The 27,836-nt window shown below is 44.1% G+C and overlaps 1 protein-coding gene across 6 annotated transcripts in view; it reads left to right on the forward strand.

The window, feature by feature from the left end:
• The first annotated feature begins 714 nt into the window (after positions 1-714).
• THSD1 (thrombospondin type 1 domain containing 1) overlaps positions 715-27,836 on the forward strand; it is a 39,858-nt gene continuing 12,736 nt past the window's right edge. For 2 of the 6 annotated variants that reach the window (XM_090026867.1, XM_090026912.1), the window contains exons 1-3: positions 715-1,834; positions 14,822-14,960; positions 18,991-19,950. In XM_090026867.1, coding sequence (XP_089882993.1) covers positions 14,903-14,960; positions 18,991-19,950 — 1,018 coding nt within the window. In that variant the 5' untranslated portion in view covers positions 715-1,834; positions 14,822-14,902. Of the gene's footprint in view, positions 1,835-2,003; positions 2,248-13,049; positions 13,111-14,808; positions 14,961-18,990; positions 19,951-27,836 lie in introns of those variants that run through there. The other 4 variants (XM_090026874.1, XM_090026885.1, XM_090026904.1 and 1 more) reach the window with 4 other exon arrangements.

Here is a 27,836-nt window from a genome sequence, read left to right on the forward strand (position 1 = left end):
ACATCAACTGTGCAAAGGCAGGCAAGTCTGTGGCAGAAGACAAACCTCCCTGGACACTCCATTATTGACCTGAGCATACCTGTTCTTGGACAGCAAGTGTTTAAATAGTAGTTTGAATGGGAAATGTCAAACAAGAAATCATGCACAGACTGGATGTGTTAAGTATGGTTGAAACAGGGACTAAGGATTTTTATCCCATTACCTAGATTGGCTTTTGTGACTCCTTTGTTCCTACGGGTTTATTGCTTGTTCTCTTGCCTCCCCCAGCCCCTCTTTCTTTTTCTTCCCCTCCTTTGTCTTTTGTATTCTAATTTCTCTCTCATATGCTAGGCTTTCAACACATCCTTTCACAGCATCTGATGAGCTTCATCTCAGGAAAGCTTGTGCTAATATATTATACCTACTTTGGTTAGTCTATAAGGTGCAAATGTAGCCTGCCTTCGGTTTCTAGATATAATGCCTCAGTGTGTGCTTAAATCTATCGATGTGTTACTTATAAAGCATCATTTTGCTTTTAGAAATATATGTAGAGATATACTAGCCAGTTCCCTATCAAGAATGGCAGGGGGGCATGTGGGGATGGAGCCCACACCACCCCTTCTGCCTCCATCCAGGCCCACTTCCCCTTCTCAGCTGCTGCTTGGGGACTGGGCCCACTCCCCACGGAGGCAGCAGGGGGAAGGGAGGAGCAGGCCAGGCTTCATGTTGGGGAGGACCAGGACGGAGGGTGGGGTGGTTACCCGGCAGAGGAGCAGGGCTGGGTCGATGCAGGGGACTGGGGGTGAGGGAGGAGTGGGGCTGGGCCCTGGCTCCGTCTCCTGTGTCCCCACCATCATGGTGGCAGGCTGCCTTCTGTCAGAATGCTTCTTCATGCTCCAATTGGCTGTTTGTCAGCCAATCGGCAGGAATAAAGCAGTAGGGACAGACAGATTTAGGCTTTTATAATATTAGAATATATATCTATATTTCTGAAAGCAAGATGATGCTTTATAAATAACAGACGCATTGTATCTGTAAGTTAAAAGCAGGGTTTGCACCTTATACCTATTTTGGTTAGTCTGTTATGTATATCACAAGGTTTCGTGAGATAAAGCTCATCAGCAAGATACACAGGTTGAAGGCAAGTCAGAGTTGCACCTTGTATAAAGGGAGGGTGTGTGTGTGTAAAGCTGAAGGTGTTGTAGATCTTTCACATATATTCACATTCACTGCATAAGGGAGGACGAAAGGCATTTTCAATCTTCAGCAGTCTTCCTCGAGGAAAGGTGTATGGTGTCCCGCACGATCTGGTTTTTAAAGCGGCTTCACAGGAGTGAGCGGGGACTCTGTTAACACGAGGAGGATACCAGCTAAGGCTGTAGTTCTGCCTACCCGCAGTGCTGCTGTCTGGGCTTCGCCGGAGAGGTCGGTTGTTTATCTTCGCTCTTCTCGCCGCCCCGGAGGAGCGGTCCGGGCCCCTTCCCCGCTACCTTCCTGCGGGGGCAAAGGCCAGCGCGGCCGGAGGCCGGGCCCTGCGCGCTGCCAGGGGAGCCCGCGGGCCTGGGGCGAGCGGGACGCGGAGAGCCAGGCGGCGCGGCCCGGCCCGGCCCTTGCATGTGGGTCTCGCCCTGCCAACTTGCTGCTCGCTCCCACTCGCACAGCCCCGGGGGGCACCGGGGAGGCCATGTGGCTGCGGTAGCTGCTGCGCGGGCGCGGAGGAGGAGGCGGCCCCCGACTTCGTCTGCTCGGACTTTTCCCCTCAGAGAAGCGCTGTTGGCAGCCGAGAGCGAGCGCGGCGCTCCCAGGGCTTTGGCGGCAGGAGGGAGCCGCTGCCCCCGCGCCCGCCTCCTGCCAGGTGAGACCCGCGGCTGCGGCGCCCTCCTCCGGCCCGCGGGGCGCGCGAGCGGCCGGGGGGGACCCGCGCCCCGCACTCCCTGCTCCTCCGCCTCCCGCTTCGGCTCTGTCTCCTCCTCGCTGTCGACGTCTGGTTCCCTTCTTCTGCCCGTACCTGCCTCTCTCTCGATCTCTAGCTCCTCTCTCAGTCGCTGGATCTGTTTCTCTCTTTCTGTGTATAATACCTCTCTCTCTCTGTAGATCTGTCTCTCTCTCTCTATATATAATACCTCTGTCTCTGTGTCTATATCTTTATATCTGTATCTATAAACACACCTCTCTCTCTATCCTTTCTCTGTACAAGTGGTTTTCAGCACTTTTTCATTTGTGGACCCCTTTGGACATGTGGAATGGAGGTGCGGACCACTTTGACTTGTAAGTGCGCGTGTTCGCTGCTTTTCATTAATCATAACCATCTTTCGCAGGCTCCTTAGCTGTAGTCTGTGGACTGCCAGGGGTCCATGGACCACAGGCTGAAAACCACTGCTCTGGATTTACCTCTCTCTCTATCAGACAGAGACCCAGCTAGTCAAAGGCTTGGCTGGGATGATCTAGTTGGGGCTGGTCCTGCTTTGAGCAGGGGGTTGGACTAGAAGTGACATCCTGAGGTCCCTTCCAACCCTCATTTTCCAGAATTCTGTATCTCTAACTCTGGATATCTCTATGTCTGTTTATCTGTGTCTATATATCCATTTCCATATCTGATCTAGAGCTAGCTAGTATCTCTCTCCTTTGGTTAGACTGTCAGGTGCAAATCTCACCTGCTTCTCACAGGATGTGGGCCAAGGACTGTCACTAACCCTGCAAACTGTAACTTGCTCATAGTAAGGACAGGTTTGTTTTTATGGACCTAAATGTTCAGAGGAAAAATCTTGCTGCTGTTTGGATGTGTTTAAGGCAAGTTACTGTCAGCTCATTGTTGCTGAAGCTTTTTCATAGGTTCATGTCTAATCTTTTCCCTTGCTGCCACTAAAATATTATGAAGCACTTTTCTCTTTCTCTCAAACCCTAATTAATCCTACTAACACTCGAAGCAGCACTTCTTTTTCACGCTTCTAGACTGTCATGCTCGCAAGTACAGAAGTTCCCGAGTGTAAAGAAAATTATTTGAATGTAGTTATTTTTGTTCAAAATGTTTTAAAGTAACAGCCTAAACAAAAGAATTTGGAGTTTGACTGTGATTTAGTCAAACTCGTTCCAAGTTCTGCACACCCCCACATCTCCATGCAGCAAACAACGGGATCTGCCTTTATTATCACACAAAGCACTGAACCTTTACAAGAAAATGTATTTTGAGAAGTGCTCTGGTACCTAACTGTTTAATTACTGGGTGGCTTCTATAAAGGTTAAGAAACATAAAAAAAGTTCACATGGAAACAAGACAAAAAAATTCTCATTTGTAGGTTGACTTGTGTGATTTTACTTAAACAAAGGAAGCCTTTGTTTAAAGCAATAGAACAGGAACTCAGGAGGTTTGGGTTCCGTGTTCAGTACTGTAGGAGGTTTCCTGTGAAACATTGGGTAGGTCAGTATGTCCAGATCCTCGAAAGTATTTAAGCATCTAACTCCTATGTAGGTGCTTAAACACCTCCTGTTCACATTGTTTCCATATAAAATGCTCAGGTTCTCTAAAGAGGTGGCCAGCAACCTCCAGCCCTAGAGCTCTTGTTTTGAGCGTGTATATAGTTGACATGTGACAAGACATAGAAAATGGGCAGAAATTCACATACAAGATTAAATAGGAAACCTAGGGGTCATCCTTTTTAGCTCTCTTTAGGTGTTTGATTTAAATGGAAATTAGATGCCTAAAAAACTTAGGAACTGGACCCAAGTCTCTTGACTTTGGTTCTCCATCTTTAAAACAGACATTCTTTGTGAGAGTGGTATGAGGATAAGTTCATTTATCTTTGTGGGATGCTGAGATATTTCAGTGACTGGAACCATGTAAGTGCCTAGATAGGAGTTAAAGTAGGCGTAGCATATAAACATATTGTGTGTTTATATCTACTGGCTACTCCAGGTCTCTGTTTCTCTCCGTCCCCAGAGTATCAGACTGCTTGCTTGCAGGGCTGCTCTTAAGTATAATTTGACAGGTTTGGCTTTTCTTATCTGTTAGCAAAGTCCATTTATATTTCTAATTTTAAAGAATATAAGATGGTGGATAATGGTACAAATATTCTGTTGGCATGGGTTTGGAGAAAGTTATACACTGAGCATTAATAACAGTTCTGTACCCCCTTTATCGTGTTTTGCTGGTTGCCTTTATGATAATTTGAGGGGGGGGTTAGTTTAAAATGGTTTTTGGCACACTTGTTTTCTATCCCTATGCCTGTAATTTTTCTCTGTGCTCTTTTAGCTGTTTGTTGTATTCATCCATTGTATCTTAGACTGTGTACTCTGGGGGGCAGGGATTATTTTGCCCAACACAGTAAAGCCCCAATCCATGACAGAGTTCCTTAAGGTGATAGTGCAGTACAAGTGTAATACTTTATTTAAATCAATTCAAATAACCTTAGCTAGACAAAACTTTGAGTGGGATGATCTAGTTGAGGATGGTCCTGCTTTGAGCAGGGGGTTGGACTAGATGACCTCCTGAGGTCCCTTCCAACCCTAATTTTCTATGATTCTGTGATCTGTTAAATAGAAGAGTCAGGGATGCATCCTCTTACAGCCCTAAACCAATGACAGTTGATGCCAGGGAAGATATGGTAGGTGTTGAATTACTTTGGATATACCCCATTCCTATATTCTTCTTATAAAAAAATATTTTGTTTGTTTATTATTAATTTAAATTTATACACCTCCCTTACCAGCAAAGGATTACGGCAGCTTGCAGTAAGAGACTCAAATAACTTATAAAACAGGGGAATGACAAGACCATAAAACAATTTACAAGGCAACTGGAGTATCAATATTAAAACAGAAACCTCCTAAACAATACTGCATTCCAACTGTCTTTGCTAAACACCTGTTAGACCCTGGATACCAAGGTAGATGGACCATTGATCTGACCCAGGATGGCATTTCTTATATTCTTATGATACAGACATTCAGAATGAATAACTTCATTATAATACATTTTAGATTATTTCTGACTGGACTGGAAGTCCAGTCTCACCAGTCACTACTTTAGGTAGATAGATAAAAAAAACATATATAATATACGGTCACTGGAAAGCCTAGAAATCAATTTTTCTGTTCTCTTCAGATGGTTCTAACACTGATGCTTATTGGTACTTCAGACTCTGAACCAAATATTTGACTGGTATAAATCAGTAAAGTTCATTTGACCTCAGTTATAGCTATATATCCTATACAAAGACATCATTAATGAGTGGAGTCCAGGATGAATTAAATTGCGCACATAGATTTTTAAAGGGGCAAGGAAAGAATTCTATATCCTTTGCCACTAAGGGTGACCTAATGCATTCAGTTTTTCACATCAGTTTATTTATTATTGCTAGGGTATTCTCCCAAATATTCTGATATTTACTAAATTCATAATTCATTCTATATAACAGTTCTTCAGAGGAAGTCTCATCCATGTATGCATTCTAAACTTGAGATCCCAGGGCCACCAACTGCTCGGCACTTACTCTGAGAAGTTGAACATCTCTTTCACCCTGATGCCAACAGGAGCTGAAGGAGCTTGGCTCTTTGTAAGATGGGAATTCAGTTGTTTGTGGAAGCAGATTTTAACATCTTTTGAATAATTGCTTACAGAGTATCTGGTGCCATCACTGCCTTTCTATAATAAAGGTGAGACTCCTAATCTCAATAAAGTGCTGCATAGTAACCTTACAAAATTGTCATACAACCTACAGTGACCACTTTGGACTCAGATGTGATGAACATCTGAAGTGCTCCATTTATAATAAAGAGCAGGAAGATTATATTAGAAAATCTGAATTTCCTAGCAGGTGTTAGTCCTTTGGAACTGGCGAATCTTAAAGTGTATTTAAAAATCATGAAGCTCCTCTCTGGAAATAAAGATAGCACATACTTAACACTACAAGAATTTTACAAATATAATTTTCTTTTTACTGCTCATGCTGTTTGATTACTGCTTTTACATTCTTGTCAGTTTGAAGGATAAGAAGAAACTAGTCAGTTTCACCTTTTTGCTTGTTGAGTTTCTAATCAATGTCAGTTTTAGATTCTCACACATTAGAAAGATTGTAACCAATGATTAGGTTACAAACACTGGGGAAAAAATGTTTATATTAATAAACAGAATACAGACACTGTTTTCCCTAGGATACTTTTGTTGTGTATATGTGTCTTATTTTATATAAAACTTTACTTTTTAAAAATACTGTTGTTTTTTTTCTGGCAGTACCTTTAAAATCTGACTAGTCTTCTGGGTTATAGGGGAATAGCTGGGTACATTTGAGAGTACATGAAGGAAATGCTATGAAGGAAAGTTCCAATCATGACTCCTAAGAGCAGCCAGTCCGTATTTGACTCAAATCACTTGCTCTTCCTAGGAATCCTTTAAACCTTTAATCCTGCAGGCCCAACATGCAGTTCTTCCTGCTGCTGCTACGTGTTCCCACCCTGATCCTGAGGCCAAGAAACTGCTGAGAGTGTAGGAGGCCCTGGCAGTATCAGCAGTGAATCTGAGCAGAAAAGTAGGAATGGTTGAATGGTTGGCTCAGGTAAGATTGAATAGTGAGAACAGGCCTCTTTAGCCTGTACAGAAGAGGCTGTACAGCAAAAGAAGCAAAGGGATCTACCAGGGAACTTAGAGAGGGGAGAAGATGAAAGCAAGACAGTTCAGTACTTGCTGTTGGAAAAACCAGCTGGTCCCCTTAATGCTATAGTGAGTCAAAATCATGAGTGTGGTAGGGTTTTAAGTCCAGTTTATTTTATAACCTTTCCAAATGAAATGAATAGTACTTATTACATATCCAGTAAATTATTGACAACCCTTTCTTAAAGGAAAGCTTATTATAAAGTTCTCTTATATGGGACCTTTTATTATGCTGCAAACATTGATTTGCAGCATAATATAATCTTTCAGCTAGGGTACCAAGTAATGAACAGTTCATTTATCTCTGTACCATTACTTTGTCATAATGTCTGCTGTCTCTGCCTTTAGGCTGGCTCTTGTATTTTTGGCTGTAGCAATAAAAACCCATCCAGAAATGAAAGGAATCCATCAGATCTGTTCTTATAAAAGCAGTAGAGTCAGCAGCTTGATCACAAAGCAAGTGTCTGTGCATCTAAGGATGCAGGAAAATCCAGAGATGTCATTTAAAAAGGTGAAAACAGAATATACCCCATTCAGTAGCTTCTATTTTAGAAATCTATGTGATTTAGATACACCAGCCTGTTATTTATTTATATGTAGTTCTAGAAACTTACACTACACAAACAATTATTTAGGATTCTTGCATGGCTCCTGTTTAATGTCTTGATCTGTAACAGGTTTCATCCTCACAACATAATTGTGAGAAATGGTATTGACCAGGAAGGAACTGAAGCATAACAGAGTTAAGTGACTTGCCCAAGATCACACAAGTCAGTGAAAGAGTAAGGGCTTAAAGTTATTTCTTCACTGTCGTAGCAAACATAAGCTATCTTTTTTAATTTTTTCATCCTTTGATGGCATGTCCCCCACCTTACTTATCATCTTCCATTCAGAATTGAGTAGTGGCTCCCAGGTCCAATGAGCCCAGGATACCAGCTTCCACCTCCCTCTTGAAAATAAATAAATAAATACCCTCATGCTTTCTTCTTTGCTACTCCTCACACACAGGAGGAACTCCCTGTAAAGAGCTGCAAAGTCATCTCATTATTCTTCAGATTTCACCTTGTAACTCCTTCACTCTGGTGCTTATAAAAATAACCTACTTGGAGTTGTGCTCATGATGTGCAGAGACCACTGCCTATCATGCTGAGTGATATTCTCTTTTCTGTTTGCATCCATCTGTTGTTTTTGGTCTGATACTCAGATTGTAAATTGTGAGATAGGGACTGTTTTTTTATTCTGTGTTTGTATGGCATCTGGCACAATGAGGTCTTGGTCCCTGTCTAGCGCGCTCATTACAGTAGTGAAAATCCTAATAATAATAAAAGCCAAATGCCCCAAATGCTTGGTTAGTAGCATCACCACCAGACCATTCTATTATGGTTCTGTGATCAGGGCTGTCAATGAGTATGATGCATTGTAATCGGTATGATGTAAAGATCTGAATAGAATAGAAAATGTATAGGCTGTTTTCCTTGCCTTAAAAAGCTCCCAAATAGGCAAGGCCTGGGCAACAATGGTAAGGTAAAATGGAAAAGTATGGGGAGAAAGAGAAGGGAGAGGAGGAAATGCAGTTAGATGTTTGAGGAGGCATAAGATTGAAACAGGCTCAGTGTGAGGCTGGAAGTCTTGAGTGGGCCTGTGTGGAGCAGCAAGTATTTGCTTCGGATTAAGATTCAGCTGATTTGGAGGGACAGTGATTCGATTCAGTGATTCAAATCACTGTCCCAATTCAATTCGGATCCGGAGATTTGACACTGATCTGGAGATTTAGCCATAGATTACACAGGCAGCAGTCCTGAGGAGCTGGACACAGCTGCCTCCAGCTGGTAAATCTGTTGTGGTAGGAAGGAGAGGGGAGGGGGCAGATTAATTTCCCTACAGTGAGGGAGGAATTGGGGCTGGGGCTGAGACGAGCTGCCCAGCTGGGGTAGGGGGACCGTGTGACTCAGGGAGGGGGGCTTCTGTCACTGCATGGCGCCAGTCCGGGAGCTGCTCTTCCAGGGCAGGCTGGGCAGGGCTGCACTCTGGACAGGCGGCAGAAGGCACTGGGAATGGGAGCTATGCCCTCCTGCTGCTCGCCCAGCCTTTGCAGGGAGGCGCGGAACAGTGCTGCTGTGGTGCCTCGGACAAATAGCGCACAGCAGCGGAATACGCTTGAGCCTCCCAAACACACCACAGCTTCTCCCCACCCTGCCCCAGCTGAGCAAACAGCAGCAGGGCATGAGGATGGGTGCGTGCACCTGATCGGAGCAGGGCCATCAGCAGGGGCTATGGGGAATCTTACAGCAGCTGCAGCCCCTGCATAGTCCCCGCTACACTGTGCTCTGCAGGGTGGGTGCTGTGGCCAGGCCTAGCTGCCTGGAGCACGGCCCTGGTACCACCCGCCCCGCAGAGCGCAGTCTGGCGGCGGGCAGCTGGGGCTAGCCTCCCAGAGCACAGTCCGGCCGAGCCCGCCCCGTATAGATCTGGGGGCACATGCCCACTTCCATGCCCTCCCAGACGGGCGGTGAGAGCTGCCAGAGGAGCCACCAGAAGAGCAGCTCCTGGACCAGCAGCGTGTGGCGGTGCACAGTGGCAGGAGCCCCACGCCCTGAGTCCCGTGACTTCCCTGCCCCAGCTGGGCAGCTTGTCCCAGCCCCAATCCTTCCCTCACTTTGGGGGCGTTGATCTTCCCTCTTTCCTCCACCCACCACAACAGACTTACTAGCTGGAGGCAGCTGTGTCCAGAATCACTGAGGACTGCTGCCTGTATAGTCTATGGCCAGACCTCTGGATCTGGATCAGCTGAATCAAATCGGGACAGTGATTCTAATCACCGAATCAAATCACTGTCCCTCCAAATCAGCCAAATCCAAATCCGAAGCAAATGCTGCTTCACACAGGTCTAGTAGTATCAAGATATACCAGCCAGTTTTAAGTGAGCTGGCCAATGTACCAATAGTAGCACAGACCTATTAAGGAAAAATAAGTTCTTGTTGAGTTTCATCCTACTATAGTTAAACTGGTGCTGGTACTGGAGCTAGTTAGTTGAAAGCTAGCTCAGGTGCATCTGTACTCCCCTGCTGTCTTCATTGCAGACATGCCCCTAGTCTTTTCTATGCAGTGCTAGATAGCACAGTGCTAAACATGCTGACACTTGATCTACATTAGCACTTCCAGGAGGTGAGCTGAAATGATGCTAGACCAGAAGTGTAAGAACTGCTAAAAATTCTTAGTGAAAGCACAGCCTAAGAGACTTGAGAATATTTAAGGTGATGATTTTATCAGGAGAATTTTGAATGATGCTAAGGAAGGGGCAGTGGGGTAGAGTGTAAAGAAGAAAGCCAAGGACTAGAAGGTTCCAGCTTTTCTTAACTATTGGTATTTTGGAAGCTGCTAAAGCCCAGCTAATACTGGGGCCCCATTGTGCTAGCCCTCTGCATATGCTTAACAGGAGAGAGAAGATAAAACTATAAAAACTAAAAAACTAAGAAAACTAACTAGATAAACTAACTAGATAAAAAGTGGGATGGAATCAGAGGCACAGAAGTGATTTACCCGGCATCATGCATCAGATCAATGGCAGAAACAGAAGCCCCCAAGTCTTTTATGTATCACTTCAGTGCTCTCTCTAGATGGCCAAGCCTGTTTTCCATTTGTCAAGACAACATATGCAAATGAAAACAGATAACACATAGGACAAGGCAATTCCTTCTGTCAGTCTCTTCCCTTTTTTTCCCCATTCAATACATCCTTCCCTCCATGCCTTTTATTTTCCCTTCATACAACAGATAGTGCATTATATAGAGATGGGGACCTTTCATTCCACCTGCCAGTTCATACACAGATGTGTAAAGGATGTTTAAAAAAAAAGTTTTAATATTTGATGTCATGAAAATTAGAGCTGGAGAAGATCCATGAAGCCATCCAGTCCATCACAGTACCAATGCATGATTGTTTCCTAGAGACTGTTTTTTGGTTTGCATAGATTTCATAGATTTCATAGACTTAGGGCTGGAAGGGACCTTGGAAGATCACTGAGTCCAGCCCCTTGCCCAAAGGGCAAGAAGTCAGCTGAATAAGCATACAATTTGCTCTTGAAGGTGTTCAATGTAGGTGCTTGAACCACCTCCGATGGCAGGCTGTTCCAGACCTTGGGGGCTTGAACAGTAAAGAAATTCTTCCTTATGTCCAGCCTGAAACGGTCTTGTAGTAATTTATGACCGTTCGACCTCATCATCCCTTGGGGCGCTCTGGTGAACAAACATTCCCCCAGATACTGGTGGTCACCCCTGATAAACTTACAGGTGGCCATCAGGTCACCCCTCAGCCTGCGCTTTTCCAGGCTAAAGAGCCCCATGGTTCTCAGCCTGTCATCATTAAGATCTGTTTTCCTGACCTCTGATCAAGTATGTGGCTCTTCTCTGGACTCTCTCAAGCTTCTCCAGATCCTTTTTGAATTGTGGAGCCCAAAACTGGACACAGTACTCCAGCTGCAGCCTCACCAAGGCTGAGTACACGGGGAGAATGACATCCCGGGATTTGCTTGAGAAACATCTATGGATGCAAGCCAGCGTTTTGGTTGCTTTACTAGCCGCAGCATCACATTGAAGGCTCATGTGGTTAATGATGACCCCCAAGTCTCTTTCTTCCGTAGTGCTAGCCAGCCTAGTACTGTCGAGCCTATAAGGATGCTGCAGGATTTTTTTTCTCAAGGTGGAGAACCTTGCATTTTTCGGTGTTAAACACCATCAGGTTCTCATTCACCCATTTGCTGAGCCTGTCCAGGTCAGCCTGGATCACCCGCCTGTCTTCTGGTGTAGATGCTTTGCCCCAAAGTTTGGTGTCATCGGCAAACTTGGTCAGTCCGCTCCTGACTCAGTTGTCCACATGATTAATGAAGATGTTGAACAATATGGGTCCAAGGACAGAGCCTTGGGGGACCCCACTGGTCACAGGACACCATGATGAGTGACTTCCATCAATTTCCACCCTCTGGGTCCGACCACGGAGCCGATTTCCCAGCCAGTGGATCATGGTGGACCCAAGGCCACAATTGGCCAGTTTTGCCAAGACGTGATCATGGGATACCAGATCAAAGGCTTTTTTGAAGTCAAGATATATGACATCAATCTCTTCTCCCTTGTCCAGGTGATAGGTCACCTGGTCATAGAAGGAAATGAGATTGGTCAAACAAGACCTACCTGCAACAAACCTGTGCTGGCTATCCCTTAGGATGTTGGCGTCGGCCAGTCCATTAGGATGGCCTCTTTAATAAACTTTTCTAAGATCTTCCCCAGGATAAAAGTCAAGCTGATGGGCCTATAGTTAGCTGGATCCACTTTCCTCCCTTTCTTGAAGATAGGTACCACATTGGCCTTCTTCCAGTCTTCGGGCACTACAGAGCACCAGGAGTATTCAAAGATCCATGCCAGGGGCTGGGCTATGATGTTGTCCAGCTCCTTGAGTACCCTGGAGTGTAGATTGTCAGGGCCGGCTGACTTGAAGGTATCCAGCTTGTCAAGATGTTCCTTCATGAGGTCAGCATTAATGGAGGGCAGGGGATTTCCCTCACCCAGACCTCCCTGTCCCGCGGTGGGCATGGGCGTCCCATGGGACTGATGAAAGACCAATGCAAAGTATCCATTTAATAGGTTGGCTTTTTCCTGGGCGTCAGTTGTCAGTTGCCCCATCTGATTCAGCAGGGGTCCAATGTTGCCCTTGCTTTTCCTCCGGCTCCCCACATATCTGAAAAAGGACTTTTTATTGTCCTTGATGCTCAAAGCTAGTTGGAGTTCAGTTGCAGCCTTGGCTTTCCTGGTTTGCTCCCTGCAGGACCGGACCAGTGCAGAATAATCCTCCTTGGAGATGAATCCCGTCCTCCATCCTTTGTAGGCCTTTCTTTTTAGCCTCAGGGTCTGCTAGATCCCTGGAGAGCCAGGGGGCTGCTGTGCCCTCTTGCTGCCTTTCCCCCGAGATGGAATAGACTTAGCTTGTGCTTTTGTTTTGTTTTGTTTAGGCTAATTTTAGGTATATGAAATAGCTTCCCCGTCTATCCTTGGGAGGCTGCTCCATAGACCTGTACGTCTTCTATTAGAAAGGGTTTTTTTATACTAAGCCTACTTTTTTTTTTAGCATTAACACATTGATTCTTTCATTTAATTACTTTTTTAGTATCATTCTAACTAATTATAGGAACAAAAGGAATTCCTATTTGGACCAGTAGCCCCTCTGCTTGGCATCTTTTCTGCAGTGATGGCCAGTGCCTTTTGTTATGAGGAAAAGTGCAAGAATATCCAGAACAGGCAAAGATGGAATGGCCTACCCATAGGAAAAGTTGATGTCTAAACATTATCAGTTTTCTTATCTTGAGGCATAAGTTTTATGTCCCTATAATTTGCATCCTACCTAATGTAACTGTAGTTTCCATTTTCTATCTCAGTGTCTAATTCGTTTTGGAAGCTCACCAAGCTCTTGATCTCAATGCTGATTATACCCTGCAGGTACGCGTGGCTTATTATTCTTTTGCCCTTTATCAATTGTGTAGCCAAGCTGCACCTGAAACTTAATTTTTATTTATTTATTTACAAATTAATCACTCCAGTTATTTATGTGAGAGGCAAGAATTTTTTGGCAATCCTTTTTATCTAACCAACTGTAGTTGAGAGAGATGTTAGACAAGTTTTTGGCACAAAGTGCGCTTCCTCAGATCTGGGCCTGGACCTGGAGCATCCCAGCTACAGTAACACTCCAGCACTGTTCTAGCCATTTAATCACTTGGTCTTATATGAAAGAAAAGTGTTAATGGCAAGACAATTTGGAAGAGGCAGAGACATGAAGATAAAAAAGAAATCAGGACAGTAAAATACTTTATAATGATATTACACATGCATTTTATATATAACAGTCTCATCAAATGTTGAATGAAATCATTATTTTTATGATTACAAACAACTTTATTTATTTATTAGAGTTGTATAACACTCTATCCTTATGTGATCTGTGAAATGACTGGGAGACCTGAAACAATGCCATTGTTGCATTGCCTCTATCCATCTCTGTGTTGTAGCTGCTGGTTGCTGCTCACCTTTAAAATGAAAAGTGTAAGCTTTGCTGGGCAAGAGCTTTTTTGCATGGTATCTAGCAAAGCAGGACCCCAGGTCTTAGAAAATACAAATAATAATAATTACTGTCTGTTGATAATAGTGCCATATGTAACTGTCTTCTCTTTTGGGTTCTTTCTAACTTTGTGTGATAGCACCTGCAACAATTTGTTTGAAAAACACAGTGCTCATATACTAGCTTGTGTTTAATTGTGTGGTTAATTTGTTTGAGGCACTTTAAAGAAGGTTCCCCATTATTCTAGTTCATGGAAATGGATAGAAATTGGGACGGGGAAATTGGTGTGTAGGGCAAACTGAAAAATATGGCCCCTCTTTTTGTTGCCTCCATTGATTGCAGATGCGACTGATGGAATTTATTCTTTAAAATTATCTGATATCACCAAAGAAAACAGGGGGAAAATTACTGGAACTGGAGCTTTCCCAAGACAATCAATATGAAGGAATGTGTAAGCAAAGAGTAGATCAAATGAGCTTATTAAATATATTAATTCAGCTGAAGTAATAGGCAATTTAAGCATCAATAGGACAGGTTTGTATTGAGTCATTTTCACACTGAAAGTTCTTTTAAAAGCAGTTAATGGTAACAATATTTCTATACCTGCATTATAAGCAATACCAGGTAATTCATCCTTCAGCATCTGTTTAAGCAGAAGTGCAGGGCATGAGAGATTTTTGGTGTTTAAATATGTTTTTATTTTTTAAAAACTGGTATATGAGGCACTTTGCTATTTTGCTGTAGTGAATCCAGATCCTCATATAAAAATAGACTGTAGCAGCTATTACAGTGAGGTTGACACCCACTTCAACAGGTCAGTTGGAAATGTGAAGTCATAGAAGCTATCTCTCTGTGCTGATACAGGAGCTGGAACTTTACTGTATGATGAATTGTGGCTGTGTATGTCTCAATGCACCAGGGTGTTGGACTGGATTATAAAGTAGATTAAATAAATAAATACTGATACCATTAAATGAGATTAATTATCTGACAAATACATATTTGACTGATTTTGTTTTTTCAGTGGGCCTTTCTCTTTTGTCTTTCTGACACAAGTTCAGCAGGGCTGTAATTTTTTAAAGTTTTAACTTTCAGGTGTTCTTGAACAAAGTGCATGTGCTTCGGAGGTGGAAAAGGACATGAGGAGTCAAAGGATCTGGGATTCCACCGATCAGAATGAAACAGATGTTGAAAGATTTTTCAAATCTATTGTTAGTTATGCTCTGGGAGTATGGTGAGTATTTTGACCATAAAGAGAATACTGTAGATACTAAATGGAATCAGAAGAGTGAAATGGTGAAAACTGTTGCTGGGAATGATGACTTGCATTTGTATCAGAGTAGAAGGGGCCCCACAACAGATGCAGAATTGAATATGAAATGGAATAAACTGGGCAGATTTCTTTGGGTATCTCAGCCAAGAACTGGCTGGGTTACCAGTAACTAACTGAACTCTATTCTGGCCTAAAGTTTGCACATTTCAGTAATGTATGAATAAGGATACAATTTTTTAATTGCCTAAGGACTTGTCTGCATGTGGTTGTTTATGGGCAGTAGATTAGTGTGAATTTACAGCACACTAACTACATAGGTGGGCATTTTTATTGTGCACTCACTGAGAGAGAGCTTATTTCACTTTGTAAGCAAGGTCCACTTTGCAAACTGCCTCACAGAAGGACATTTCTAGTGCACGCTAAGGGAGTCCACACAGGGAATCAGCATCAAGTAGCTTGTGTTGTTTGAAGTCACACTGTAGCTTACTGCATATTAATTCCCCATCTGCACAAGCCCAGAGGTGAAGGCGACTTACTCCACTTTTGAAAAGGGAGTAAGCTACCTTGCACTTTGACTCAAGTCCTATTTTCCAAAACTGATTTAAGCATCTTGGAACTTAAATACCATTGACTTTGGGAGACTTAAGCTCTTAAGTGCCTAAATCACTTTATGAAAACAGAATTCAAGCTCCTAAGTAATTTAGATACATTTTCAAAACTTTATCTCTAACATAAGCTAGATGTTGTTTAACTATTGTGCATAGCCCTGCAAAATCTGAAGTCTCATTTACCTGTGTCTGTGGATGAGATATAGCTGTTCATTCCTTTGGGATATGAAAACTTCATATGAAGGAGAGAACTGGCCCTAGTAATGTAAGGGATTTGCTCTTGCAATATGCATGTAAAAATCTGATTACCGATTTTTAGACTGGACATGCCCAACTGCTTCCACTGATATCTTTTTCTCTTCTGAGCACTATTGAAAGATCTGGAGAAGGGATGTAAAATGTAGAACTATAACATTCTGCAGTGATGTTTAGGTGCAGTGGAGAAAGATGTTAGTGATGCTATATAACTTTAAACTTCTACTGTCACATTAATCAGCCAAATATAAATAGAAAAATTAACAAAGGGTCAAGTGAAGGTTACAGTGAAGATAAATGTTTAACTCAGATTTGGGCAGAGATAAATTATTACATTAGCACTTCTTAAGAGGACAGTTTTGTGTACAGACATTACTACTTAAACTCAAAAAGGTAGAAGCTCCCAATGATTCCCAGAGTTTATGGCTAGGAATGTTAAATCACATCTGAATATTTTTAGCACCTAAGCTTCTGTACTGACAATATTTCCAGTATCAAGAATACTTCATGTTCCAGAAAATAGTTTCCAAGCAATTTTGTATATATACAACGTTGGTTTATGGTCATTCATATAGAATAATACCCCAGTATAAACAAGTATTTTCACTTTTAAAGAGTTAAAGGCTCTGCCTTTTGATTTGCAAGAATGAATTCTTCGAGTGACCACACTGGTAGGTTGCAGCCAGATCCATTCAGTAGCAGACCATTGTAATGACAAAAAAAAGATATCTACAGATGAATTGAAAGGAGCCCAAGGCAGGCTGTCCAGACAACGGAGACCAGATTCCAGCTGGTGATAACCTAACGTGCATGACAGTAAGTGTACACAGGGGAAGCTGGCTGCTCCTATTCTGTGCCCGCCAGTGTGTCATGAAGTGGCAACTCTTTGGGTAGTCTATAGCTAGAATATTCCTGCACTAATACAAATGGAAGGGAAGGAAACTCTTACTAGGCTAGTCTCAGCAAAACCATGCCAGCATATTCTTCCGTGCCTGTTTTCCACGCCTTATCATACCCTAAAGTCAATGGCAGCTTCATGACTAAAACCTACACCATACTTTTATTTTCTAGGCTGTCTAATTTTTTCAAAACTCTTTTGATGTGAACTGCAAGGTCATGTCTACATTTTAAACTTACCATGTTTAGTTGTGGTGCCCTCAAGGCATTTAGGAAGGGAAGCCTAATTAATACTGCTTGAGTGACAGCGTCATTCAGCCTGTCCCTACTGATTCACTTACCCTCAGTGCTGCATAGATACAGCTTCCAGGCTAGTGGATCAGCACAGTCTGCTTGCAGGTGCTGCTGTTGGGTATTGTAAATTTGCAATGCAGATGTAGCCTCATGGTACCATGGAGTCCACATCAAAAAAGTAAACAGAAATCAGAACAGTGTCATCAGAGGCACGGGTAGCATGTGTATAATTAAAGTTGTTTGCACTTACCATTATAATATCCTGTTCTGAACTATATGCATCTTTGTCAAATTTTAACCTGTTCTGGCTCAATTTGTTTCCATATGGGTGTTTGTCTCAGGTGTATTTAAACATTTCAGTTAAGTATTTTAGACATTTCTAAGAATGAGATTGGGGGCAATAATTGTTTTACCTATGTTAAAAACTGTTACAAACATTTCACTGAGAAACATTTCCACTTACAATGATCATGCTTCATCCCCACATAGCTACCACATTAACTGGACTGGATTGCATATGCTCAAACCCAGGGAGCCATGTTGGGTTATCACAGCTAAGGTTATCACAGCCCTGGAAAGCTTGCATTTCAGTGAGCACCATCTCTCCTGTCTACAGAATGAAGCAGGGCAATATGGAAAAATATATTTAAGTAATATAAAGACTGGATCATAATGTATAAATACAAGGGGACCAAATTAAGATTACACAAACATTTTTGAACTTTTGAGGGTCTGACTGCAGCCTCTTAGTTCTAACAACATCATTTTCTTGGGTTTAATATATATCATATACAAACATGCAGCAGATTTAGCAAGTACAAGCCACTATCAACTTATAAGCAGTGCTTTAGGAACTCATAGCATCTTATAGATATCAATAGATGAAGTCTCCCAGCATCTCTCTGAAGTGGAGAAGTGCTGTTTCTATTGTGCTGATAACTTTTCTCTGCCTAAGATTGTTAAGTGATTGCCATGTGTCCAAGGTTACACAAAATAACTGTACCGGGGTGGAAACAGGCGTATGATCTCTGTGTAATCATGTGCTTTAAATACTGTTTCACCCCACCGGTTGAAACATGTTTCATATTTATTTAATTAACTGCACAAGTATGGTCAGGCCACAAACAGATTTAAAGTGAAACTGAACAGTTTACAACGAAATTATGTAACTTAGGCATGTTATACCACATCTGAGACAGGAAAAGTGTTGTTGATCCCAACACATTTATTTTAATCTCTTTTATTCCTTGATTGTCTACTGCAAATGAGTAAAATGAAATATTCATAAAGCAGCAGCAACTAGAGACTTCAGAAAGGATTGCACAGTTTTGCTTTTTTATTTAACTTGGCATTTTCTATACTTATGCCATCAGAAATTACATGTCTAACTTTTGGCCAAATTATCAAGTGTAACAACAGTTGGTTATTGTGAAGGTGGAGAAGATTTGAATTTTGAAAAGAAGGAAATTGATAGTTCAGAAGCAGAGCCCTAAGACCCTAGCAAGTGAAGGCAGCTTTAAGTTGAGAGCTACATAAGCTATTACCTCTGATATCTGAATTTTCTATGGATCTTTTTTTTAGCAGGATCCTGTAAGTAGGTTTAGAAAAGTGATGGTTATTCTTACCAAAGCAGCAGTTTCCAGCTGTGTCAGACATCATCATTAGGTTTGGGGGATTGGGATTCTATGCTGTTTCTACTCGGTTGTGCATGCTGCTCCTTCAGGGAGACTTGAGTTGTGCCAAACCCAGTCTGGCCTGACTGGGAAGTAACGAGTTCAGATTTTTACAGCCAAGCTCTTATTCTTACAGATTGATCCAATTGCTTTGAAAAAGTTCAGAACCACCTGACTGTTATATGTGTTTCTTTTATGATGCAGTGGGTATTATTCACTTTTTCATTTATTTATTAACAGTGTTGTGAAATTGTTTCCTTTCAGTCCTCCGTGAAGTGGAGTGTCTCCTCTTGGAGCGACCAGGTCACATAGCCTTAAGCAATGACACAGTATCCGTTGAATTTCAGTACCACGACAATGGTAATATGACAGCAAAGAATGTATTCATCCTATTGTTGGATGCCACTGACCAGACTATTGCGAAAAAACAGCTTCCAGCTCACCAGTCACAGGGGATGGTAGCATTTGAGTGTTTTCATTTCAAGAGTGCTGGGAATTATCAGGTCAGAATGACCTCTGAGACTGATAATGGAACTGATGTACGGTGGAGTGGAGGAACTGCACTCCTAAGTGTAGAGTGGCCTGTATTTCACATAGACTTGAACAGGACATCCAGTGGGCCTGAGAGCTCCTTTCAGGTTGGACTCTTCACTAATGAACAGCTGTGTGCTATGAATAAGACATCATTTTTACTACAGGTGATATTCACCAGCAACCTCTATGAACTGGGAAGATTAAGTGCTGAGGAGAAACTGGGGATGAGAACTAGCAAAATAATCTTTCTTGCAAGGTCCCAGTGGGTGGAGTTTGATTGCCTGCTTACTGGCCAAGAAGTATATGTCACTGTGTTACTGAAATCAGTAGAGACTGGTTCAGTTATCACCTCAACTGGACCTATAGACCTTGCCCACAAATTTGGATACCAATTGGTCATGGCACCAGAAGTGCTGTGCAAGTCTTCAGTTCAGGTGTTTGTAGTCTCCCCTCCATGCATTTCCATCAGCGGGAAGATGGCTGTCTATAAGGATGCTTTCAGGCATCCTGGAGAGAGACCACCTTGGCTGGAAGAAAACATTCTGAATCCAGAGAACAACAGAACCGAATTTAACTGTACTTCGTTTGACATGGGAAAAAACAAATACTGTTTTGACTTTTTTAACTTTTCAAGCCGAAGCCACTTCTTTCCAAAAGTCACAGAATGTACAGTGATCCAGAGGAACATGGGTTTGTACTGATATTTTTCATCTTTAACTAGAAATGCTGCACTAGAAATGATGATAACTTGGACTGACAATGGTGCCATTTATGGAAGAAGGATTCACACATCTAGGAAGAGGGAAACCTGGGTTCTAGGTCCATCACTGTCTGAGTAGGTTCAGATGGTGAACAACCTCTTAGGAGTCTTCCTGATCCACCATGGGCTATGGTGGGTGGAACCACTGCACATCTCTCCTGTCAAAGCTATGCCCTTCTGCAGAAAAGAATGGTTTATTGCATTCAGAGAAAGGGAGCAGAACTGTTGGCGAGTAGTTAGAGTACTGCCCTGGAAGGAGGGGATCTCTGTGTCCTGGCCCCTGCTCCTAGGACTGCTTCTGCATTGTCCATCACATAAAATGTATGAGCAGCCACTGGAGCACAGACCATAATCCAAGACTCTCCTCCTGTGGGGAGCCATTCTGCTAATCTGCACAGTCCTTTTTCCACTTGCCTATTCACTCTGATCACATGAATCTTGAATTAATTTCTGCACAGTCTCCCAGCTTATCAGGAGTGATGGGGTTGCCCTGCCCAGAAGACCCCATAGCCTGAAAATTAGGGTGTATTGGGTGATGTGGGTTTGAACCTACTCAGCTGGAAGAGAGAACTGAATGAGCCTTCCTCTCCCCCCCACCTCCCTGCCACAGTGGCTAGGGACAGACATTCAGAAAGCACGAGCCTGAATTGATTCAATCTTTGCAGGTTAGTCTAACCTGACTAGGATAAATCAGTTTGCAACTGCACAGACATCCCAGACATGCTGGCACAGGCTAGAAGCCAGGGGTGGTGGTGCTAAAGCAGCCCTCCCTTCCCTTCCAAACTGCTGAGCTGAGGCGGGGCATGGCCAGGCCCCAGCAGGACTCTGCTTAGGGATGTCTGCCTGCACCGTCCCAGGCTTTTCCCTGCTGGCTGCTTAAGGGTTAGGAGTATTGCCAGACCCCAGCCCCAGGCTATCACTCTGAAGTAAGGAGGGTGTGCACTGCGTGCATCTGCTGATGATACAAAGCTTTCCAATCTCTTTCTCCATGCTTCTTTATACTGGCTACAGAAAACTGACACATGAGCAAGCCAGCAGGGGACTGGTAACAGTGTTTATCACTCCCATCAGCAAAACAGCCTCTCTCAGCTGCTCTTAAATAGCTTTTTCCAAAAAAGGAAGGTGGGACCTTACCAGCTGACCTGTTGATTAGCTCCAAAAAGCCCTAAGTGGACACTGTCCTGTCTGCCTGTCCTAGTGAAATGGGAGACACAGACATCTCTCAGCATTAGTTCGCATACCATGTGCCTAGGATCCCTGGGGCTGGGGCCCTTGCTATGGGAGGAGAGGATCTCTGCATGAGGGGTGGGGCCGGAGAAAGTCAGGCAGACTCTGCTTTATCTGCAGTCTCTGCCAGACCTCTGGCCAGAAGGGAGGGGCCAGCTCTGCTGTGGAACAGAGAGCCCTGCCCATCCCAAAGAGCATGTTGGGATGCTGGGAGAGTCTGGTTTATCTTAAACCAGCAAGGAGTGCCGCCTTAGTCAGGGAGGACACATGTCCCCCCCAGCAACCAGACAGCGACTGGGGGTGGGGGTCCCCCGCGGCCGATCTCACTGACTGGGGGGGAGGAGTCCCCCTATGTCCAGTCCTGCTGACCAGGTGACTGGGGAGGGTGTCCAATGGCCAATCCCACCAACCGGGGGGTGGGCCCCACGGCCAATTGGGAGATGGCCAATCGCTCCAACAGATAGCTGCAGCCGCTGCCAGGAGTGGCTGCAATGCTCTGCACCTGAGCCAGTGCTTGCAGGGGGTTACTGGTGCTCCTGCCTGTCTCCCTGTCCATCACCTAAGTGATGAGTGTGGCTGGTCTGTGGGTGCACTGGCACTCTCAGGGAGTGCACATGCACCCCCTACACACACCACTGTTCTCTTGTGTGTATAGTTTACAGGATTATTTGTCAGGATTATTTTTTCAGGTGCTCTGGTAGATGTGAGTGGCAGGCATGGTCGAAGCTGTGTGGGAGGGTAGCAGACAATATCTGCTCTGTCCATCATGGAGGGAGAGATGAGCTAAGTGATTGCATTTCTAAGCAGGCAGTGTGAACTAAAGACTGTCAGAGGGAGGTATTATTACAGGGACTGGGTTTTAATTTAGGTCTGTATCAGAGATAGGATTTGGATTTTATGGTACTACTTTCTCATGATGATCTTACAAGTTTCTGAGAATAAGACTTTTCTAGCTGTGGACTAAACCTGAAACCTTATCCATAGAGCAAATTCGAATCCACAGGTCTGAAAGCAACCTTCACTTCCCTACAAAGTTCAAAAAACTTTGGATGACAAAGTATTATTCTGGCCTATTCCTAGTTGTAACAGTTTCTTGGAAGAGCTTTTCATTCCTCTGTCTTCTCTTCTGTGCGGGAGTAGAATGACTGAAATTCTAGAGCTCTTCACAGATTCAGTCTGTCATCTCTGAAATTGAAACTTGCTTTATATTTTCAATGTTTTCATAAGGTGTTTGTCACACAAAGAAGTACTATAATGTCGGTGACTTACGTGGTGCTATTATACGGTTTTATTGTATTCTGTTTTGTAGGTTTTAAACTTTTAACTCTTCAGTTATGAACTTATCTCCTAAAAACAAAAGCCCTCTAGCCTTACCACATTGCCAGATTCATCTTTTTTTACTCAATGTTCTACCAAGGCTCTCTTTACTATTTCTCTCTTTCTCTGTGACACAAAAAAGCTTAGTTAAAAATCCAAAATCCAAAGATCATTAGATTAATCAAGACATTCTCATATATCTAGAAAAGGAAAAAAAGATTATTTCATTTTCTATGTATAAGAAGATTTTGGATAATAGTTTTGTGGTCCATATAATTGATATGGACAAACAGTTGCCTATAGTATGACGTATCAGTAGATATGTTCCACTACCCAACTTTTGAATGGCTTAGCTGTGTCTCCTTACCATTTGCTTTGTTTCTCTTGCTTTCACTGAAGTACTGTATTTACAAAGCCTGAGGGTACACATGAGAAGAAAGGATGCATCTCAGTGAGTGACAAGTTAGAAGTGTTAAAACTACAAAGCAGATGAAAGTAAAATGGCACAAAATAACTTGAACTAAAAAGTCAACCTCAAATTAATTAAATCACAGAACACCTGACTGTGTGTGCATAAGACTTCAGAGCCCCACAGCTGTACTCTAAATGCACACGGTAGTCTGGGAGGGCTGCATCAGTCTGAAGACAATACAAGTAAGGGAACCCTTCATTGCCTGGAGTGACTGTCCAGAAGGGCTGTTCAAAGCTTCAGGTGCAGAGTAGATTTGGCCCGATTCAGCGGGCGAATCTGAATTGAATTAGGAGACCAATTAAAAGGTCTGAACTGATTTGGAAAAGATTCAGAGAGTTTTGGAGATGTGGGCTGTCTCTGCTCGCTGCCGCAGGGAGCTGGATCCGGACTCCGTGCTGGTAAGTAGTGGGCGGGGGAGGGGAGGCTGGAGGAGGGAACTACGAGGGGACCCCCGCTAGGCCCCATCCCCTGCCTGCTTCCCCAGCCCCCCGCCCACTCTCCCAGCCCCCCCACCATGGCTGCCCCACCTGCCCCAGCTCCTGGCTCTTTAAAAAAAAAAAAAAAAAAAAAAAGCCCCCACTCACTGGCTGCTGCCAAGCAGGGGGCAATCCCTATTTCCCCCACTGCCCAACATTATGTGGGGGACACTTGCACAAGCCCCTGCTCCCCCCCATGGCTGCCCTGCCCAGTTCCAGCCCCCGGCTCTTTAAAAAAAAAAAAAATGCCCCGCACTCACCAGATGCTGCTGCAGCCATCAGGGCTTCTGGGGGCTCATGGCAGAACGCCCCATGCAGTGGGGGGCAGCGGGGATCACCCCTCACCTGGCAGGAGCTGGTGAGTTGGGGCTTTTTTTGTTTTTTTGTTTTTTTAAAGAGCCCGGAGCTGGTGCTGGGAGAGCAGGTGGGGGGTGGGGTCTCGTGGCAGAGTCCACCACGCAGGGTAGGTTTAGTGGGGGCCAGCAGGGATCACCCCCGCAATCTGGCAGTAGTTGGTGGGTGCCGGGCTTTTTTTTTCAGAGCTGGGACTGGGTAGGCAGCCATTGACAGGGCTGGGAGAGCGGGTGGGGGATGGGGCTGATTCGGAAATTGCCCAATTGAATCACTGTCCCCCAAATTGGCTGAATCCAAATCCAAAGTGAATACTAGCCGCTTTGCACAGGCCTACTTTTCAGTTCATAGCATCATTGTGGTGCTCCTCCATTGAATGTTCTGACCCTTCTTCAGCCCCAGCTTGGTTTGTGTTGTGTACTTTTGAGTGTGTGTGTCTGGACCTTAGCCCCATGATACTATCTATTCATTCTGAGCACTATTACTGTATTTGTTCAGTACAGAGTGTTGAATTTTTCTGTTTCTTCATTGAAATCATATAAAAAGATGAACCCCTTTCTCCTTTGTAACTCTGGCCCTGTGGGCACATCCAGATGAGCAGGAATGTGCACTTTGCAGCACCTCAGAAGGCTTTTGAGGTGCTGCAAACCAAACGTAGCACATGTGAAACGCACATAGTGCACATGTTTGAAGCACAGAGGCAAAATTAGATACTGGGAAATCCCTGTAACACAAAAAAAAGTGGGGCAGCACACATGGCTGCAGCATGCATTGCCTGAAACCAGAGCCTGGCCAGCCAGAGCCATGGTTCAGCTGCTGGCCAGGCTCTGTACACCTGGATTGCTGCCACTTCAGCCCTGGGAGGCCCCCAGGTGGTGGCCCCAGCCTCCACTGTCCCACTTGGGGCAATTTGCCACGCGTCAGAGTGGGCATGCCAGGGTATTCTCCGGGGACAAGTAGCAGTGGCACAAATATGTGCCTCTGCTATTTGTCCCCGGGGAAATACATATTCCCGCTGATCTGGATGCAACCCGTGGGTCCCAAGCATAGAACTGTTTTTGAAATTCTGGGACCCACATTGAAGAGGTTGTCACCTTGGCTGCATTGTGGATAGAAGGGCACAGGATTCATCTCTCACACAGTGGCTCTTTCTTTTTGTCTTTGACCACATAGGGCAAGGCCAGAAGGGCCTGCTTAATGATGGTCTGTGCATCACAGACCATTGAATTTCACCCAGTTGCCCTTGTTTGAGCATAATAACTTGAATTTGGCTACTCTGTGCTTCCCAGAAGGACATTCAGGCCTGAACTGAAGATGGCAGAAAAGGATAAGCTACCATTCCCTTTGCTAGCTTGTTCCTATGGTCAATTGCTGTCACAGTTAAAAATGTATGCCTCAATCCTAATTTAAATTCCACTTTCAGCCATTCATTCCTGTTATAGCTTTCTGTGCCAGATTAAAGAGCCCATACATGCCAGTATTTTCTTCTGTGAATCTACCTACTATAATCAAGTCACTTTTCACTCATTCTAGATAGTTGAAGATATCTGAACTCCCTTGGTCTGTCATTGCGATGCTCTTTTTTTCCTCTTTGAATTGTTTTTCAAATTTTTGCACATCTTTTTTATAATATGTGGATACCAGACTTATGTGCAGTATTTCAGTATTGGTATCACTAAAGCTGTATATAGAGGGGAAACCACCTCCCTACTCTGGCTCTCTTGCATATACTACGAACAATTGTCTTGCCTTTTTGTGTCATCACCTGGCACTAGGTATTCACATCGATATACTTGTCCATTTGACCCTACATCTTTTTCTGAGTTACAGATTTCCAGACTATATCTCCTCTTTCCATAAGCATAGCCACCATTCTTTGTTCTTCTATGTGTAACTTTGTATTTGGTTGCACTAAAACATTTTGTTTCAATGATGCCTACTTACCAAATTATCCAGATTGCTCTGTATGATTGCCCTGCTCTCATTATTTCCTGCTCTGCAAAACTTTGTGAAATTTGCAGATTATTTTTAACTTGCTGTATGTTCACCTCCAGATCCTTGATGAAAATGGGGAGGTGTTAGGTACTGGTCCCTGCAGAACTATTTAGCCAGTTGTTAATCCATTGATGGGGGTGCTCTTCTAATGTGACATATAGTTAATTATTTAATCAGAATTTCATGAAAAATTAAATAAAAAAAACTAAGTAGATTACATATCTGTAGCTACCTTAATTATGTAAATCTATCATTTAATCTCAAAGATTTAATGTTCATTTGACAAGATCTGCTTTCCATTCACATCAGATGGAGTAGCATTAATTATATTTGTATCCTTTAATTCTTTATTGGTTGAATCCCACCTCCTAACAGCCTATCTGAGAAAAAAAAAAAGCAGGGTGGAGGGGAAGGGAAGGAATAAAAGTCTGTCCCTCCTAAGGTTGTGAATAAACCTAAATGTGAACCAGCACTATGCAGTCTTCCAAAGGCTGTGAGAAAATAGGTCTGAGGAGTGTGACTTACCCTGAGGCTACATGCTGACAATTTCATTGTGGACTGTTCTGCTGATTTTAGCAGAATCATCCAAACTCATCTGCTTTTCTAGTTTGCCTGGGTAACTTCAAAGTTTGAGGTATAAAATTTAACCAATATACTGAACTATTCCCAGCTTGAAGTCAAGGCATCTCGTAGACCAACTAATTCAGAGAGGCATAATCTTACTTAGATACTGCCAGCTTGTTCTCTCTACCCCCTTCTGCTCTGAGGGCTTGCTTTACACATCCCAGACAATACAGCTCCCACTACTTTTGTTGGAAGAATATTCCACAATCTAGCTGAGAACCCATTTGGAATCTTTAGCCATTGCATTAATAACATTAATCAGTAATGAAAATAATAAAATCTTACTATTTTATTATTCAGCTTTCTGTGCAGAAGAAAGGGTTCTCTCAACACATGTAGTACTGGGAAGGCACACTTGACTTTTCCAGTCTTAATTTTATCACCCTTGGCCACATCTATGTGTGCTATTAATGTGCTCCCTGGCGCACATCTATACATGTGGCTGCATCAGGAGCAAATTGCCCAGTTTGGGGCTGCTTCTGCCCTGCTCTGCCCCCCTACAGCAGCCAGGGGGAGCTCCAAGCTGGCAGGGGGCAGGGGACACTAGGAGCAGCCCTGGGCTGACAGGTGGGGGGGGGGGGGGGTCAGGGGGAGCTGTCCCAGCTCCAGGGGCAGCTCCCTCCCAGCCACAAGGAGAGCAAGGCTTGCCCCAAGCCGTAAGGGGTGGGAGGAACTGTCCCAGCTCTGAGGTCCAGTCCCACTTTCCCCTTGGCTGGGAGGGAGCTGCCCCAGGAGCCACCCTTGGGCTCAGGGCCAGCCCTGATCTCCCTGCAGCTGGGAGGGAGTGGCCCCTGGAGCCAGAACAGCTCCTCCAATCTCCCAGAGCTTGGGGGCTTAGCCAGGCAGTCATTGTGGCCCCTGCTGCCTGGGTTGTCCAGGAGCAATTTACTCCCAGTCAGAGTCTACACGTGTGCTACTAAGCATTAGTTAATGCACTGTTTTTCTAGTACTGTACATGTATGTATTGGTACTAGCAAACAGCTCTGTGAGGGAGTGGCGACTAGGGGCAGCCGTGAACTCCCTAGCGCCCCCTACCGTCACGTTAGGGTGACATAGCACCCTCAGAACCTCGCCCGCCACGACTTTGATGGTAAAAGATATAATGTGGAGGCTGCCAGTTTCCCTAATAGACGGTCTTGTTGTACGTCCCTACTCCAGACTGGGGATTTGATAAGCGTCCTGCCTTAAGGGCAATGCGTGCCTCCAAGCCTCCCCCTTAGCACGCCCCAAGCCTCGCAGCTGTTCCGGGGGACGCTTGTATGGTCCCTCGCCCCTCAGGTGCCCTTGTTCTCACTCTCGGGCACCGGGGCTCTTCGCCCACCCGGCGCCGCCCTAGCCTCGGCGCCCTCGGGCC

The sequence above is a fragment of the Crocodylus siamensis genome, chromosome 1, assembly GCF_052110815.1.
Source record: "Crocodylus siamensis isolate JL-2025a chromosome 1, ASM5211081v1, whole genome shotgun sequence".
NCBI classification, from domain to species: domain Eukaryota; kingdom Metazoa; phylum Chordata; order Crocodylia; family Crocodylidae; genus Crocodylus; species Crocodylus siamensis.